Source organism: Sciurus carolinensis, chromosome 13, assembly GCF_902686445.1.
Source record: "Sciurus carolinensis chromosome 13, mSciCar1.2, whole genome shotgun sequence".
Lineage (NCBI taxonomy): Eukaryota > Metazoa > Chordata > Mammalia > Rodentia > Sciuridae > Sciurus > Sciurus carolinensis.
In genome coordinates, this window is record NC_062225.1 from 59,483,563 (window position 1) to 59,502,275 (window position 18,713).

Below are 18,713 nucleotides of genomic sequence, written 5' to 3' on the forward strand. Positions count from 1 at the left end.
CTGAGATCACAAATAATTTAAAATGAAAAAAAAATTAAAATAGACAAAGCACATACTGCAGAGAGTCTTAAGCACCAGGAACCTAATTTGTACCCCAAGCACTGGCTAATTATTAGACACCCACAGACAACTATAAATGATCCAATTTCCCTTCCTCCTATTCAGTTGATTCCCTTTGGGAAAAACATAAATCAATACACTAAGAAGTTTTTCACCTGTTGTTGAATAACAGTGGAGACACTGGCAGAAATACAAGCACATTTTAGAGGTGTAATCTACTTAAACATCAGGAAATGACTCAAACCCTGTAAGGATCAAACACTGTCAAATCACTGTGCCCTAATACTACACAATTCCTAATAGTATCACTTCACATAAAATTCAAGTTATATTTGGGAAAAGGAAAAGTTAAAATATTCTTTTCTTCTCTAGTAATAAAATAGAGCTGGAATGAAAAATCTTAGTTATCTGTTAAATATCTTGGACAAAGGCAATCACTGTATTACTAGTGTTAACTTCACTCTTTATTTCAGTCTGTCAGATCCAAAGGAAAACTGCCATTATGGCTGCAGTTGATGGTCACTGATAGATATTACCATCACTTTGGCAAGAATCAACAAAGCCATCGAAGGGGTCATCAACACGATACCAAAGATATTTCATTTTGTACTATACTAATTTGCTTCTAACTTTTCATTACATTAGTAGGATTGATTATGTAATGTTCCAAGTGAAATTCTATATTAAGGCTATCCCTTATAGAGACCAAATTTCTTTAGAAGGATTCATATTTCATTAATCTCCATTATATTTTAAAGAAAGTAACTGGTGGAGTCAGTCGCAGTTATCCAGAAACTAGAAGGTGCTAAAAGGACCTAGTCTATTTCACATATGAAAAATAGCAGCCATTCAGTGAGAAAAAGGGGGTGAACATAAAGGTATCTGATCCTAGTCTGCAAAGTGAAGCCAAATTTGGTACCACTTGGTAGTCAGTCCTGGCTCCCAAATTACTCACTTATCTCAATTTAATCAGGGAGAAGCATTAAAAGTGCACAAAGAAAGCCAGAGAAATGCCCGAAAAACCCTGAGGGGTGAGACATAGTGATGTGTGCCTGCAATCCCAGCAACTCCAAAGGCTGAGGCAGGAAGATCCCAAGTTAAAAGGCCAATCTCAGCAATTTAGTGAGGCCCTAAGCAACTTAGCAGAGATCTTGTCTCAAAATAAAACATAAAATAGGACTGGGGATATAGTTCAGTGGTACAGTGTCCCAGGTTCAATATCTGGTATCAAAAGAAACAAACAAACAAATGCTCAGGGGATCAAAATCTGCCCAGAAAGAGGGAGAACATTTGTAACCCACTCAAATCACTTGACTGGGCATATTTCTTTAACCTCCTACAAGATGATCTGTATTTCCTTGAGGTAGATGTGGAAGAACGATCACTTTTATTGTAAATTACAGTTGTATTTATGTAATGTTTTGGAAATTTGGGGGGGGGGGAACTGAGATAGAAAACCTGCAAAATTTACACACTAAATTAAAATGCACAAAAACAGCTACATGAGCTTTCCAGACCCCTGTGAAAACCATCAGTGGGATTTGCTTATAGAAATATAAAGGCATTTCTAAAAAAGACATAATTCAAGTACTATAATTTTTTTAATAAACTACATTTAAAAAATATTTGACAAATACATTTTGAGTATGTGTGTGGTACTGGGGATTTAAACCAGGGTGCTCTGCCACTGAACTATGATCTCCAGCCCTTTTTTTATTTTTAAGACAGGGTCTCCCTGAGTTGCTGAGGCTGGCCTTGAACTTTGCAACCCTCCTATTTCAGCCTTTCTGAGTCGCTGGGATTACAGGTGGGCACCATCATTCCTGGCTGGCAAATACAACAAAAACAAGGTCAAAGAAAAATGAGGGAAGTATTTACATCACATATCACAGACCAAGAGCTAATTGTTAACATACAAAATTTCCAAAGGTCTGGAAGACTTCTAATAGAAAACAGACCAGAACGAAAACAGTTGACAGAACATGCAAATAGATATCAAATATATACAATGATTTCTATTTCATTTAAAATGAAAAATGCAAGTTAATGTAAGTTATGCTTTACCCAACTAACTAGGAAAGGGCTTCAAAGATGGGCAACGTTGCTGGCAAGATTCTAGAGAGAAAGACATTGTCTAGACATTGTTTGTGGGATGTAAACTGAAGGTTTTCTGAGGGCATTTGGGTCATGACTATCAAAATTAAAAATGCTTGTTCCATGATCCTGGCTTTCACATTTAGGAATCTACCTCATAAAACATTCTAAACATTTTTTGGGGGGGTGGGCAGGAATTGAACCCAGGGCTTCAAGAGCACGCTAAACATGTGCTTGACCACTAAGCTACAATCCCAGTCCCAACACATTCCCATTTTAATCATTGGTATGAAATCATATCTGTATAAGGAGACTGATTCCAACATTATACCAGAAAATGCTGGGAATAAGATTTTTAAAAGGGAACTGATTAAATTAAGGGATGACAAAATAATTATGTAGCAGGCAAAAAAAAAAAAAAAAAGGAAGTAGCTCTCAATGAATTGATAGGATGTATTAAGACAGCAACGTGCAGAACAATAAAACTGTTAACATCTGTACAGAAACAAAGAATAGACCTATGTGGATTCTTACAGATGCATAGAAGATCTCTGAACACACAAGATGATGATACACATTACCTCTGAAGAGGGTAAATCAGGAATGACAAAGGTGATGAGATTTATAACCACTTTTGTACCTTTAAAAAAAATTCAAAGTACCCATCCCAAAACAAATATACTACCAAAAATACTAAAATAAGCAAATCAACTCTTCTCTGATATTTCAGAGTTTGACAGTTCAGAAAAGCTTATATAACTGCAAACAGTAGCTTTTGCTGAAAGATTTCTAGAAAAACTTGTATCTAATAAATTTTTCATGAAAGGGGGTCTTGGGATACTTTCCAAAGTTGTATTCCTGTCTTCAAATAGAAAAACGGCTCCCAGTGATTCCAAAATCATTTGACACTGGGGAGTACTGCTGCCATGCAAGGCTGGTGTTAATTCAGAAGCACTTAATTATCTATGCAAACTGCCAAGGTGACAGGCAAATCATGGGGACCTGTTAGTTTCACTTTCAGAATTCTAACACAGTTACTACTTAACTTCAGTGTGAGGATCCTGAATCTCAAATAGTGACAATCCTGTGCTCATCTGGTGTTTGTCTGATTCTGTACATCATGGACAGTCACCTGGTAACTCTGAAGGAAGGTCTAGTGGCAACAACAAAGGAGAAATACCATTATCGCTGCATTTTTATTTTTTTTAAACTGGGGGAAACAGCGTCACAAGGGGGAAGAGACAGTATGTCTAAATTTGATGTTGTGTTACTACTTGTTCTGGTGAGGTGCAAACCCTGAAGGACACAGTACTTTATTTTAGTTTTTGGCCTACTAACCCATTTTTTTGTTTATTTTTGGTACCAGGATTGGATTCAGGGGCACTTAACCATTGAGCCACATCCCCAGTCCTTTTTTTGTTTTTGTTTTGTGTGTTTTTTATTTAAAGACAGGGTTTCACTGAGTTGCATAGGGCCTCACTAAGTTGCTGAGGCTGGCTTTGAGCTCACGGTCCTCCTGTCTTAGCTTCCCAAGCTGCTAGGATTATAGGCGTGCGCCACCATGCCTGGCCTGATCCATCTTTAATAAGTACTATCTGCATGGTAGAACTGATTTGGGCGTTTTACTAATGCTAGAATTTTTGGTATGGATTTACATATTCCTACACAAAGGTGTATTATATTATTAAAACAAATATATTTGTATATTTGGTAAAATTGGTTTTAAAAATGACTTTTTCACATGTATTTACTTATTTTTCATTTTGAGACAGGGTCATTAAATTGCTGAGGCTGGCCTTGAACTTGCAATCCTCTTGCCTTGGCCTCCTAAGTCACTGGGATCACAGGCATGCCCACCATGCCCAGCCCACATGTATATTCTTAAACATTTGTTTGTCAGACCATATACTTCAGTTCTTATCTCTTTGGTAGGAAACATTTCCATAGTTCGAATTGGAAACATTTAAAAGGAAGAACACTGTAAATCTGTTTCCCACCCCTTTCTCTTAGTGTCCCAGTTTCCCTGTCCACAGACATCACTACCTTTGTGTACTAGGGATTGAACACAGGGGTGCCTTACTTCTGAGCTACAACCCAGCCCTTTTTGAGACAGGGTCTTACTAAGTTGATAGGAACTCACTGAGTTGCTGAGGCTGGCCTGAAACTTGTGGTCTTCCTGCCTCAGTATCCTGAATCACTGAGATTACAGGTGTGTGCCACCATGCCCAGTTTAGACGTCGATACTTCTTGCAGATTCCCTTTTTACCATACTATATGCCTCAGTACAAGCTTTTTAATAAAAATAAAGCCAAAGATCGTTCGTGTAATCAACTGAAAAAATTTTCTCTAAAGCCGGGCATGTTGGTGCATGTCTCTAATCCCTATAACTTGGGAAGCTGAGGCAGGAGGCTCACAAGTTAGAGGCCAGCCTCGGCAATTTGGAGGAGACCCTGTCTCAAAAATAAAAATTAAATTAAAAGAAGGGCTGGAATGAAGTTCAAAGGTAGAGCACCCCTAGTTTGGATTCCTAGTACCAAAAAAAAGGAAAAGTTTTTTCCTTTAAATAGGGATGATCTTAACATAATTGGGACCATGTTCTCCTTGATCTACTTCAGGGTTTTTCTCCTTAGATTGCTGCTTCACTCTTACAGACTGTCACTCCACAGACTTTGGCTATGACACTGTTGCTACCAAGGAAAGATATGATCAAAGGGATCAATTTCTACTGTGCTTATAAATGAGGAGTCTTGAGCTCACAAACCATTTTTTCAACATGATGATCAATTATTCTAAAATACACTAATTAGAACTCCTGATCCATCAATATTTTCAGAATTACCAACTCCCACTTGATCTCAAAGTATATTTATACTGTATGTCAGTGATCCTTAACCTTTTTGGGGAGAGGGATCAACAAGAAACCAAGGAAACTTTACTGGGAAAAGGAAAAAAAGTCTATTCATTTGGGGAACCACAGACTTGGTTGCCGGTGGACATCAGGTTATTAACACCTAATCTTCTCACTAACAAACCAAGATCAAGGGAACTGATGAAGCACTTTTAATAAAGTACTATAAAAAGGGAAAAGATAATTTAAGAATCAATTAGATGTGAGGAAAATAATTCATTAGTTGCTTGTCTGAAAAGAAAATAACCGATGGCTACTGAAACACTAATTTTAAATCTTAAGGTAAAATTATGCTAAGAGTGATGTTGTACCTCAATGACAAATTAGGCTAAATACAAAATAGTGTATGTTCTTTAAATCTCACCAAAACAAATGACTGCTAACTATTATTTTCTATATGCTTGTAGAAATGAAATACAGGTAATTAATTGTGTTCCTTTTTTTTTTACCAGCATGGTCCTTTAATCCAAGGAAAAAAACCAGAATGGGGTGACAGAAAAGCATACTTGATTCCAGAATAATCAGAATGAAGACAACGTGCAAAATAACTGAAAATTAACAAAGAGCCAGGGGAAAAGCAGCTTCCTGAGCAGACAATTCAGTTGGTAATGGTTTCTTTTCCATTCATAGGAACAAAGATGAAATAGGATCCCAGCCAATTTTAATGGAAGAATTTCATTCATTTTTTTCTCAAAGGTTTGAATTATTCCTTTTATTTAAGATATTATATATAAATATATCTGCTTTAAATTAGCTGAACAGTTTGGATGAATATATTTATTTTCCAGTTCCTTAAAATGGGGAAGAAAGTGACAACATGAATCCATGACCTCTGACATGGCAGGGCGACGCTACCACTGCAGCACTTCCCTCTCTTTACAAAGCTCTCCCTCTCTTACAGGGCTTTTGAGTTCAAAGCCCTTCAACTTTTGATTTTCTACTGCACATTACTGTTAGAAACAAAAATGTTTTTTCAGTCATCACTCCTTTCAATGGACAGCCTCCTTGAATCAAAGTGGAGCATCTTATATTAAGATTTCTTATTTCACAGAAAAAGCACTTGAACATCTTAAAATTTTCTGTTAAGCCAGACAAGGGTTTTCTCATCCCTTAGGGAAAAAAAAATTACATGACTCTGCTAGCCAGGAGGAGTGTGACTATAGAGTTAACACACAAATTATGTACATGTTTTCAGATACATGGTAATAGCAGAACAATCCACAGTTCACTGATATGTAGGACTTTTGTGTAACAAAAAAATGAAACATAAGCAACACTGAATATGTTGAAAATGAGCAATGAATCATGTAAATGTTATGTGGTAACATGATATATGATTATGAAATGGAAACCAAGTCAGACAAGTAAGACTGCTCAACCACAAATTTAGATGCTACATTGTAAAAACTAAATGTGTACTTTCAGAAAATTCACCCAAAAATGATTTTTAAATTTATTTATAATTTGCTAAACCTTCTAATAAATACAGCATTCATTATGAAGCACTGTGAATTTTTATAACATTGTATGATTTGCAAAAGCTTCTTGGAAAAATGAGAGGTTTACAAAGACATACAATTTCTAATGAGTATAAATTAATTTTATTTAAACCTAATGAATCCACATAAGACAGGACTGTGCTGTCTCATTTAGGGAGCTTCATTATAACACCATCCTCAGGGGTTATGTTGTGTTACTACCTAAGAGGTAAAAGTGCTTCAATAAGGGCTCGTTCAGCAATTCCATCACAAAACCCCACTGGACAGGGTCATCTCCCAATCTTCTGCTGAGCGCTACTCTGAGAAAGACTTACAAAGATTTCCGCCCCCCAGGTTGGCATGATACAAATGGCAGCAGACAAAAACAATGTTAAAAAGAAAAAAAAAACAAAAAAAACAAAAAAAACAAAAAAACAAATAAAAGGCTGTACACAGAACTTATGTTTATTGCAAACAAACAAAAGACAGAGAGAGAAAGAGAGAGAGAGAGAAAGAGAGAGAGAGAGAAATGGTCAGAAAAGCATAACATATAAGGTTAAGAATTTAAAAACGTCTTACATTCTGCCCTAATGGCAGCATAATTAATAGCAACAAACGGCCGTCTTGCTGCCTGCCGCAACCGTAGGGTATTTTTGCAGACCTGACGAGCAAACTTTGTGAAATATGTAGTATGAAGGAAGAAAGCTTGGCGGGTCTTCACTGCAGACTTTGGACTCCCAGTGTTTCGGACGGGCATCCCCTGCATAGCTTGCCGGGACAGGTGACTTCTAACTCGGGGGTCCTGCAAAATCAGAAATCAATAAACATTTAAAGGACAGAACTTGTCAAAACACGTTACCACTTGCATCATGCTCAAAGAAAAGCCTGAAACTCAAATCATCCGCTGAAGCATCTATAACTGAGGACCCTGCCCCTAAAAGAGAGCATTTAAAAACCAAGCATTTTTGGGAAGTACAGATTAGAAATACTCAGATGCTGCAAGAAATCAAATAAGTGCTTAGAAGTGGGTTGGCAGGGTGAGAACTGTACTTGTGCAGAAGGGTGTGCCCCAGAGGAAATCTGGCCAGCAAGCACACCTGGGTGGGCAGTCGGCCAGTTTTCATACCTAACGAAACACTGTCTCTCACTCTGATAGGAAGAGTTCAAGGGTACAATCTATATGATTAGTTAATTTAAAATTGGGAAGGGCACAGAAAAAGACTGTGACTGAATACCTGTTCCAGGGAATTTAAAAATGGTTCCATCCTGATCACAGGGTTTCCTAACTTATGGCTCCACTATATACTTGACATTTAAGTTACAGTAGACATGTCTGTTGTGTTACAACACGACTTTTATAAAACTATAACTTTGTGTTACAACTGTAACTGTGAAAAAAAAAAAAAACAACTGTAACTGTGATAGAAAACATAACTCTTACAGTACAGAAGGGAACTGGGTGGGGAGTATAATACAAACAATCAAAAACTGCACACATACTAGTAAGAGATTGCCAATGAGATAAGATTTTTAAATATGGAATCTTGAGATCCCATCAGCAATAAAAAAGAACAGTTTCCCTCTGGTACACACAGGTTTTTGACATCCTTAAGCTCTGAGGATTTTACCAAAATCATATTTCAATTACTGTTCCCCTCAAGATTGCATCTAAGACCTTCTTGTCCCTCCACAATAGCTAGGGGCAGAAAAAATGTTTAATTTGTGTTTATTATTTGATCTAATAAGACATGTTTAAAAGTAGTCAAAGGTTACAAATTGTTTTAAAAAGCAATTAAACAAACAATTTGTAAGCTCTCTATTTATGTCAACACTTCCCACACACACAATTCTTTTTTCTGAGTAATTTCACAAGACTAATATTTTGAATACCTGAAAACATTTGATTTCTCCCTGCTCCTCTCTCTACATCCACCCTGAACACCTTGTTGCTGTTTAACTATGAAAACAGTTTTTTTCATCTTTAAATTATCCTATACTGTGTTTTCCAGTGTACTGATACTACAGTATAGTGTACTATGCAGTACAGTGTAGGGTAATTTAAATCCTGAGGAATAAGTCCACTACTGGAAAACATGAATGACATACTTCATCACTAAAAAGTCTACACTCACGTACCTCTGTTGTTGGACTGGGAGATAACTTCTCCTCTTCTGAATGAGTGGGCATTTTCAGGCCTCCATATTTTTTCCAATACAGCCAACAAGTTGCACATAATCTACACTGCATATTAGGTGGGCCCCAAGAATACCATTGGTGAGACTGTGTAGCTGCAGATGGAGGAAAAAGAAAAAGAATATAAGGAAATTTGTGACATCAATACAAATAAAAAATCTCAAAAAAAATTCCAAAGTCACTTTTAATTTAGAATGTCATTTTTCTTCCCCTTGCTTCAAAGCCAAACATGAAAGCATGCATAATATATGCACATATTTTTCAATACTCAGAATTCAATAAACCAAATATTGGCCATTTTGAGACAACAGCCAGGACTTTTAGGACCCCTGGTCAGACTGACTAAGCCCTGTCTCCAGATCCCTCAGCAAAATGAATCACTCCCTGCCTCCGGGGCCCTCACATCAACTGACTACTCCCTGCCACCAGGACTCCCAGACCGACTGATTGCACCCAGCCTCCAGGATCCCCAACCAGACTGAAAACACCCCACCTCCAGGACCCCTACCCAACCAACCACACCCCGCCTCCACGACCTCTAGCTGACCACGCACACACCCCTGAGTTACAGCTCCCCATTTGCCAACACATTTGGGCGCCAGAGCAGCCATCTTGGATGATCCTGGAAGCGGTATCTTCCATCTTTAGGTGGGGCAAATCCCATCCTAAGATGCCTGCTGGGAACTGGAAGCTCACTGTAAGGCACCTCTCATACATCAGAATACTGAAGACTGGGAGGTTTGAATACTATATGACTGTTACAGTGTAGATTTTCTTTTTTCTCGTTATTGAAAAATTTTAAGCTTTTATTTCTTTACTTTTCTCTCTCTTTTCCTTTTGTTTACCTGTTCCCTCAGAGTCTTTTTCTCCCTTTTCCCATGTTAACAACTGACTTCTTTTGATTACACTCTCACTCTTTTTATGGTCTAGAACTTCTATATATTCTTTTCTTATCCCATTAACAGTTATATCCTACACCCCTCTGCATTCTCTTTGTCCTCCATTAGAAACTGTAGACCTTATTGCAAATCTGTTTGTTATACTGAAGATAATAATTGAACTCATTCTGTTTATTATGACAATACTATTAATGTCCTCATAGGGGATATTTGGTTTCGGGTTGCCTACTGTCTGAACTGGGCACTGCTGATACTGATCTCTTCCTTAAAGAAAAGGTTTTGGAAGTCTACAGGGTCACTATAAGCCTAAAGGGGGGGAAACTGCACTACCCCAGATCTGCACTGCTAGAGGGAAAGATATATGAACAACATGAAAAAACAAGGGAAGAAAATAATCCAAACAAATCTAGATTCTATATTAATAGAACCCAGTGACAGTATGATAGAAGAAATGCTAGAAAAGGACTTCAGATTATACATGATTAAAATGATTCGTGAAGCAAAGGATGAGATAAGAGAGCAAATGCAGGCGATGAATAATCACTCCAATAAGCAGTTGAAAGAGTATCTGCAGGAAGCAAAAGATCATTTCAACAAAGAGATAGAGATTCTCAAAAAAAAAAAAAAAATCCTTGAAGTGAAGGAAACAGTAAATCAAATAAAAAACTCAATGGAAAGCATCACCAACAGACATCAGAAGACAGAACCTCAGACAATGAAAACAAAATATTGAATCTTGAAAATAAAGTTTCTTACCAAAGTAGATGGTAAGAAATCGTGAACAGAATCTCCAAGAACTATGGAATATCATGAAAAAAACAAATTTAAGAATTATCGGGATTGAAGAAGGCACAGAGATACAAACCAAAGGAATGAACAACCTATTCAATGAAATAAATATCAGAAAATAAACAAAATATTTATTTCATCTCTCTCTCTCTCTATATATATATAGAGATATCTATATATCTCTCTCTATATATATTCTCTCTATATCTATATCTATCGATCTATCTATATCTATCTATCTATCTATCTATCTATCTATCTATCTATCTATATATATATTGTGGCACCTATTAAGAGGGTACTAAGTGGATCTCCTATAGTAGGCATTATGCTGCTAGGGAGCTTTTGTTAATTAAAAATACTTTTATAATGCATATTTCTGGAAAAAAGTTTTCAGAAAGATGATAAGGACAAGAAGGAAGAGGATTATTGCTAGTCTTTAAAATCTAAATCTAAATCTGAGTTTCCAGGCCTGTCATTCAGAAAGCACTCCAGGGGTTTAAGACACTCAGAGAGGCCCCATTGATAAAGCCAAGAATCTAATAGAAAAAGGAATCTTTTTGCCATTCCTTTATTTTAGTCAACAAATATTTGAAAATTTCTCCTTTAAAACCAGAATTGCTTTCAAGACTATCAATCCCTACCAAGTAAGCACATGCCACTGACATCACAACATACCAAAGGCCTAAACTGCAGCTGATTTATTTCTTGACAGAACTTGGTGAGCCTGTGTATAGTGTGCTTTGCAGTTTAAACTCCTGCAATGTAATGTTAAAAGCATACCCATGACGGATCCAGATCCACAGTTTAGGATAGAAAACACTGATGTTGAAACATTAAGTTAACTAAGTACCTAAAAATTCTAACTTTGCTTTGGAACAGTCTTCCTCTGATCTGTAAATTGCCTTCATCAGATCAAAATGTTCCAATAGTACATTAAAGGTGTCAACACTTCACAAACCAATGTCAAACAAGATAAAATATGGCCTAAGGGTGAGGTTCAGTGGCAAAGCTCAGGCTTAGCATGTGCCTGGGTTCAATCCATAGCACTACTTGCCCCCAACCAAAAAAAAAAAAAAAAAAGAGAGAAGAGAATGAGAAAATATAGTGACCATTACATTTATTGCCTTTTAGATTATTGGTATCATTCATATTTGTTATTTCTAAAGGATTCCTTGCAAATATAAGCCTCAAAACCTTTCCTCTTATAATTTAAAACAAGTAAGTCAAGTTTTTATATTTATTTTTATTTTACTATTATTATTATTTTAGTAGTGGGAACTGAACTAAGGAGCACTCTACCACTGAACCACACCCCCAGGCCCCCACCTTTTTTTGGTACCAGGGATTGAATCCAGAGGCACTTAACTGCCAAGTCACATCCCCAGTCCTTTTTTTTAAATTTTTAAGTTGCTGAGGCTGGCCTCGAACTTAAGATCCTCCTGCTTCAGCCTCCCAAGGCATGGGATTACAGGTGGGCATCACTGTGCCCTGTCCCCAACCCTTTTAAGTTAGGGTCTTGTTAAATTTTCCAGGCTGGTTTTGAACCTGTGATCCTTCTGCCTCAGCTTCCCAAGCAAGTTACATGCATGTGTCATTGTACCTAGCCAAGTTTATTTTTTAAACACAAATTTTAAGAATCCTCAGCATCAAGTCATGGGGTCTGTGTTGGATTCTGAACACAAAATTTCATTTATAATTAACTTAAATTCAATTAAAAAGCAATTAGCAGCTGAGCATAGTGGCACATTGTGTATTTCAGTCAATCAGGAGGCTGAGGCAGAAGGAGTCCAAGTTTGAGGTCAACCTGGACAATTTAGCCAAGCCCCTGTTTCAAAATAAAAAATTAAAAGAACTGGGGATATAGTTCAGTGGTAAAGCACCCCTGGATTCAATTGCTGGTACCAAAAGAAGAAGAAGTAAATACTACTTGACTGGGATTATGGATGTGTGCCACAGGGCCTGGCTCTAGTATAAACCTTTTATGTATATTAAGATATATTTTATGATGGATATTAACAATATATTGGTCAAAAATATAAAATTAAAATCACTTGTATGTCATACACACATAAAAATGACAATATGTATTTCACACCTGAAAGTGAAAGGGGTTTGAAAGATGGGCACAGTGGCACATGCCTGTAATCCCAGGAATTCAAGAGGCTGAGTGAGGCAAGAGGATCATAAGTTTGAAGTCAGTCTCAGCAACTTAGACCCTCAGCAACTTCATGAGATCCTGTCTCAAAATAAAAACCAAAAAGGACTAGGGATATAGTTCAGTAGTAAAGCAACCCTGGGTTCAATCCCCAGTGCCAAAGAAAAAAAAAAAAAAGGGTTGGAAAGTAAAAAATCAGACACATTGTCAGGTGAGTTAGGGAGCACCTGCAGCACCAGTTACTCATGAGGCTGAGGCAGGGGATCATTTGATCCTAGGAACCTGAGGACAGACTGGGACCACAGTGACCATCTCAAAAACAACTAAGCCACTACCACTTGTATACAGGATTCTTTCTATTTTCACATAGATATAATGAACTTCAAAATTCAGTAATTTCCAATTCAGAGGAACTTAAGATGCTGTCCATGTGAAATTTTGTCCACAAGAATCTACTTTTTTGTAAACTGATTTCCTTTGTGCTCCTATGGTGTAGAAAATGGTTAGACATGTGTCCATGTCCCATTTCTATAAAGTCAGCAATCTGTGTGGCTCACACCTTCCTTAGGGTCACAAGAAATAGTAATATAAGATTTAGTTTTAAACGCTTTTTCTAATGTTGACACTTGGTGTGGAATAGAGCAGAGTCGTAAAGTCCCTCTCTCAAGTCCCTAAGGCAGTAAGTAGGTAGGTCTACCCGCAAAGAGCTGCCTAGAGCCAAGCAATCGGCACAGGAAGACTTTCAGTAAACATGCGCTTCTTTTCCTCTCCCACCCCAGGCCATCTTGACTGGAAGGAAACAGATGATGTCACCAATGCCCCATTAAGAGATTATACAGGTGCTCAGACTATAGGCAAGAGGAGTTTGAAGGCAACTCAGGGAGATCCTGTCTCAAAAAAATTAAAAAAAGATGAGCTGGGGAGATAGTTCAGTTGGCAGAGTGCTTGCCTCGCAAGCACAAGGCCCTGGATTCAATCCCCAGCACTGCCAAAAAAAAAAAAAAAAAAAGATGAAATCTTAGGGTGGTTTTAATTTGCATTTCTCTAATTACTAGGGATGATGAGCACTTTTCATACATTTGTTGATCACCTGTATATCTTCTTCTGTGAAGTGTCTGCCCAGTTCCTTAGCCCATTTATTGATTGGGTTCTTTGTATTTTGGGTGTAAAGTTTTTTAAGTTCTTTATAAACTTTGGAAATGAGTGCTCAGTCTGAAGTGTGTGTGTGGAAAAGATTTTCTCCCACTCTGTAGGCTGTCTTTTCACATTATTGTTTCCTATGCTGAGAAAAAACTTTTTAGTTTGAATCTATCCCATTTATTGATTCTTGCTTTTATTTCCTGCACTCTGGGGGTCTTGTTAAGGAAGTCTGGTCCTAAGCCAACGTGAGGGAGATTCGGGCCTACTTTTTCTTCTGTTTGGTGAAGGGTCTCGGGCCTAATTCCTAGATCCTTGATCCATTTTGAGTTGAGTTTTGTACAGGGTGAGAGATAGGGCTTAATTTCATTTTACTGCATATGAATTTCCAGTTTTGCCAGCACCATTTGTTGAAGAGCCTATCTTTCCTCCATTGTAAGTTTTTGGCACCTTTGTCTAGTATTAGAATGGCTATTATCAAGAACACAAGCAATAATAAGTGTTGGCGTGGATGTGGGGGAAAAAGCACACATACATTTCTGGTGGGATTGCAAATTGGTGCAGACACTCTAGAAAGCAGTATAGAGATTCCTCAGAAAACTTGGAATGGACCCACCATTTGACCCAGCTATCCCACTCCTCCTCAGTTTATACCCCAAAGTATAAACCGAGTATTCTTAAAATCAGAATACTACAGTGATGCAGCCAAATCGATGTTCACAGCAGCTCAATTCACAATAGCTAGATTGTGGAACCAACCTAGATGCCCTTCAATAGATGAATGGATAAAGAAACCGTGGTATATATACACAATGGAATATTATTCAGCCATAAAGAAGAATAAAATTACGGCATTTGCTGGTAAATGGATGAAGTTGGAAAATATCATGCTAAGTGAAATAGGCTAAGCCCAAAAAACCAAAGGCTGAATGTTTCTCTGATAAGTGCATGACAATATATAACGAGGGGGTGGGTGGTGGGGGGAGAGAAGAATGAAGGAACTTTGGATGGTGTAGAGGAAAAATGGGAAGGGAGTGGGTGGGGAACAGAAAGATAGTAGAATGAAACAGACAGTATTGCCCTAAGTATATGTATGATTACATGAATGGTGTGAATCTACATTGTGTACAACCATAGAAATGAAAAGTTGTCCCCATTTGTGTACAATGAATCAAAATGCAGTCTATAAAAATAAAAAAGATTTTAATAAAATAAAATCCAAGAAAAAAAAAAAAAAAAGAGCTGGGGATGCAGTTCAATGGTAGAGAGTCACTGGGTTCACATTCCCAATACCACAAGAGGTGTGGGGGGCCCGATCTATTTTTGCTTGAAACTTAAATAAACATATAATGTGCATTAAAAACCTATCAGTTCATCTCACCAACCCCATTTAACACCCAGGGCACATAAAATACTGCCAGCATAGTTAAATAACAGAAGGACCCTAAGGCCAAAAGCAATTATCATAGAACAACATCTCCCAAACTGGTGCCCTGAGGGAGCCTGGTCTGAGGACTGTAATAGCAGTTTATCCCCAGATAGGCCTTTCTTACAGAATTACCAGGCACCTTTAATTTGTCAAATAATACTAAAAATCTCTAAAAGGGGATTTGGTATCATGAGACCATGGGTTGGTCAAAGCTAATCCAAGTCTGCACAGTTGGGCAAACACTGCCATCAAACACACAACAGAGCTCTTCCAAAGCAAAGGAAACCCAATATCTACCTTTGATGTACGGCACAGAAAAAGCACCCAGTGAACAGCCCCTTCATTCCTTGCAGAAGGCAAGGACAGGCACTCTTCTCTATGAGGAGACAATGACCTGCCTCTGCAATGCATTGACCCCACACCTCCTGAAGCTGCTCGCCACTCCCACCCCACAGTGCAGGGCTATTCTCTGCACGAACAGAGGACAGGTCTCCAGTGAGAAAATCAAGCCCAGCTAGAGCAAACTTACCATAGCAGCTCTCACAGGCTCGCCCTAAGAGGGGGTTCTGGGACTGGAACGTGGTCCCCACAGCTCCATTCACAGCGCCAGGCTTGCCATTGCTGGTAGATATTTGGTTGGGATTTGGTTTGCTGCTTTCAGTGAGATGTAAAGTGAGGTGATAAAAATGATTTGTATAACAAGGCAAGAAGCATCACATCTCCTTATTAATATACTTCAGCTAAATATAAATAACCTTAAAAAATTCAGTGAAAAAGAAAGTGGTAAAAGCAAGGTATTAAACCACATTCATGTATATAAAACAAAGCTATGGTAATCTCTTGTGCCTTACACTCACAAAGTAAATACAGCAGCTCTGTCTGTCCAAATGCAATTTTATTGGAATATCTTCAGATGCTTTTGTAAGATACAAGCTATTAAGCTTTTATCCTTATCATAAATTCTCCTGAGCAAATAAAATAATTTTGGGGTCAAATAAATGCTTTTTAGGGCAGCATTGGGCGATAGAGAAAGTCACTGTCCCCTGACTGCTGCTGTGTGAGTGGCTGACTCCACCCCAGTTCTATAGGGGGTGCCACAAGTGCTGATTTTTTTTTTTTTTTTTTTTTTTTGTGGTGCTGGGGATAGAACCCAGGGCCTTGTGCTTGCAAGGCAAGCACTCTACCCACTGAGCTATCTCCCCAGCCCCCACAAGCGCTGATAGTGAGCAAGGACTTCAGGATCCCCTGAGCACCTGCCCTATTCTCATAACAATTCCTATTATGTTTTACTTTTTATGAGGAAAAGTAAATAGCATTTAAAATTATAAAAACCAACAATTTTGAGTTTCAAATTTTGTAAAAGAATAATTTTTAGGAGGAAAAAGGAGACATGCAAATATCCCAGAGACCAAGTCAACAAAGCCACTAATTTGTTAGAAATATGCAGCCCAGGCATCTCTTACTACTTTCTGTGCAAACATGGCTAACTTGTCCCCATCTACAACAGACTAATTCCCCTATTTATAAGCCATGGCCAAGGGTTTTACACAGGTGCATGCAGCATGCATGACTCATTTTGCATACATATTCAGAGCTGAGAAAACAAAAATCTCCGCATTGAGGAGTTTTCATTCTAGAGGAACTTTGCTGTCTATTTGCTGCTCTCCCTCAGAAATCTCATCTATGGTTAAAAACAGAATCACCGTGTGCTGATTTAGTTCCTGTTTGTATCTCCAGCTCAGACCTCTCCCCTGAGTTAAGAACAATATAACATGTTGATAGCATACCCGACACCTCTTTTTCGATAGTCAACTCAAAATGACCTCACCTGATTTTGTGCCATGGTTTCTGAGCTTGGTGAATAGCAGGGCAATCCACCTAACTCTGCTGGTCAGAAATTTGCAACTCAATCTTGACAAGCAAAAGCCAATCACCTCCAAATAGTATACTATTTCCGGGACTCTAGGTTAAGCCAGTGTCGCCTCTCCTCTCCAAGAGCTTCCTAACTGGTCTCCCTCCATCTCACTCTCCTCTTTCCCTAGACTGCTTTTAAAACATAGTCAGTGATCTTCAAGTGCAAATCTGACCGTGACACTTCCCTATTTAAAATTCATTTCCACTGTCCATCACACCAGCCTTCCATGGTTCACCACTTTTTTTTTTTTTGATTAATTTATTTTTTATGTGGTGCTGAGGGTCGAACCCAGTGCTTCACACATGCTAGGCAAGCGCTCTGCCACTGAGTTAAGGCCCCAGCCCCGCACCACACCTTTTTCACACCAGCCACACTACCTTTCTGCTCTTCAACTGTACTCTGTCCCTTCCCATCTCAGGATCCCACTGGCCTGGAGTTCCTCCTGGAGTTACTGCTCAGTCCCTCCTCAAAGTACATGCAAACTCACCTCCTCAAAGGCTTTCGTGGGGGCATGAACTGAATTGGAGCCCCCACCATAAACTCGCCTTCTCTGCCATATAACACTCCCCATGCTGAGTCTTTACTGTCTTGTTCCCCCCACCATCCCCCTCTGGAGGAGAGTCTGTCTTCCCAACCTTGCTACCTCTAATACTAAGCAGAGTGCTTTGAATATGAGAGTATGCCAGGCTCAAAACATGACAGAAGAAAACAAATGTAATCTATTACTATTTAAAAACATTTCATTTCAGAGTTATTTTAGAAATTTATCAAAGGACTCACATTCTTATCCAACTCAGTAACTCAATTGCATATTTTTGAACAATGGACATTTTAAATATTTTTTTAAAGTATGATTAGAAACCTGTCTTGATTTCTAAAAATCATTCATTTAGATCAGGGTTTGGGAATTCATTTTGACATGACAATGACTTTAAACCAAAAGGATAATAACAGAATGTTAGACAACTGAAATCTACCTGTTACTTATCGAACATTTACAAAGTAGGGTTCTAACTACCATTAAACAAAGAAAATAATATAAAATCCTTTTTTGTAAAGGGCCAGACAATTATGCATTTTAAGCATTGGGGATGACGTAATTTCAGTTGCAACCACTGAATTCTGCTACCGTAGTCTGAAAGCAGACTTAGACAATACATAAATGAATATGTGTATGTCCCAATTAAACAATTTACAAAAACAATAGATAGATCAGATTTGGCTCATATACTATATTGCTGATCCCTGGCTTAGATCAAGACACCAAGGTCAATGTAAAGCAGGAAACAGCAGTAATTTTCTGGCTGTGTGCAATGGCACACACCTTTAATCCCAGCTACTCAGAAGGTAGAGGCAGGTGGATCCCAAGTGCAAGGCCAGCCTGGGCAACTTGGTGAGACCCTGTCTCAAAAAAAAAAAGGCTGGGGGTATGACTCATTGGTAGAGTACCCCTGGGTTCAATCCATAGTAGTGCCCACCCCCCAAAAAAAAACAACCCAACTATCTGTGTTAGTTGGTGAGGATTGGTTAAATGTACCAGGCCTGTGATGCTGGCAACACTGAAGTACAAGGAAGCTGATATGCTTACTTTATGAAAATCAAATACATGTGAGTTGCAACAGTATCTTCTTTGGGGAATGGTACTTCTATAAA

At 38.2% G+C, this 18,713-nt stretch overlaps 1 protein-coding gene across 10 annotated transcripts in view; it reads right to left on the reverse strand.

Moving 5' to 3' along the window:
- The window catches only part of Mta3 (metastasis associated 1 family member 3), a 204,531-nt gene that overhangs the window by 20,126 nt on the left and 165,692 nt on the right, over positions 1 to 18,713 (reverse strand). For 7 of the 10 annotated variants that reach the window (XR_007104631.1, XM_047522396.1, XM_047522400.1 and 4 more), the window contains exons 12-14: positions 15,675 to 15,799; positions 8,677 to 8,828; positions 7,120 to 7,342 (exon numbers count right to left, since the gene is read on the reverse strand). Coding sequence is in view for 9 of the 10 variants with exons in the window: in XM_047522396.1 (XP_047378352.1) it covers positions 7,120 to 7,342; positions 8,677 to 8,828; positions 15,675 to 15,799 (500 nt within the window). In the remaining variant the exon portion in view is untranslated. Of the gene's footprint in view, positions 1 to 6,984; positions 7,343 to 8,676; positions 8,829 to 15,674; positions 15,800 to 18,713 lie in introns of those variants that run through there. The other 3 variants (XM_047522395.1, XM_047522398.1, XM_047522403.1) reach the window with 2 other exon arrangements.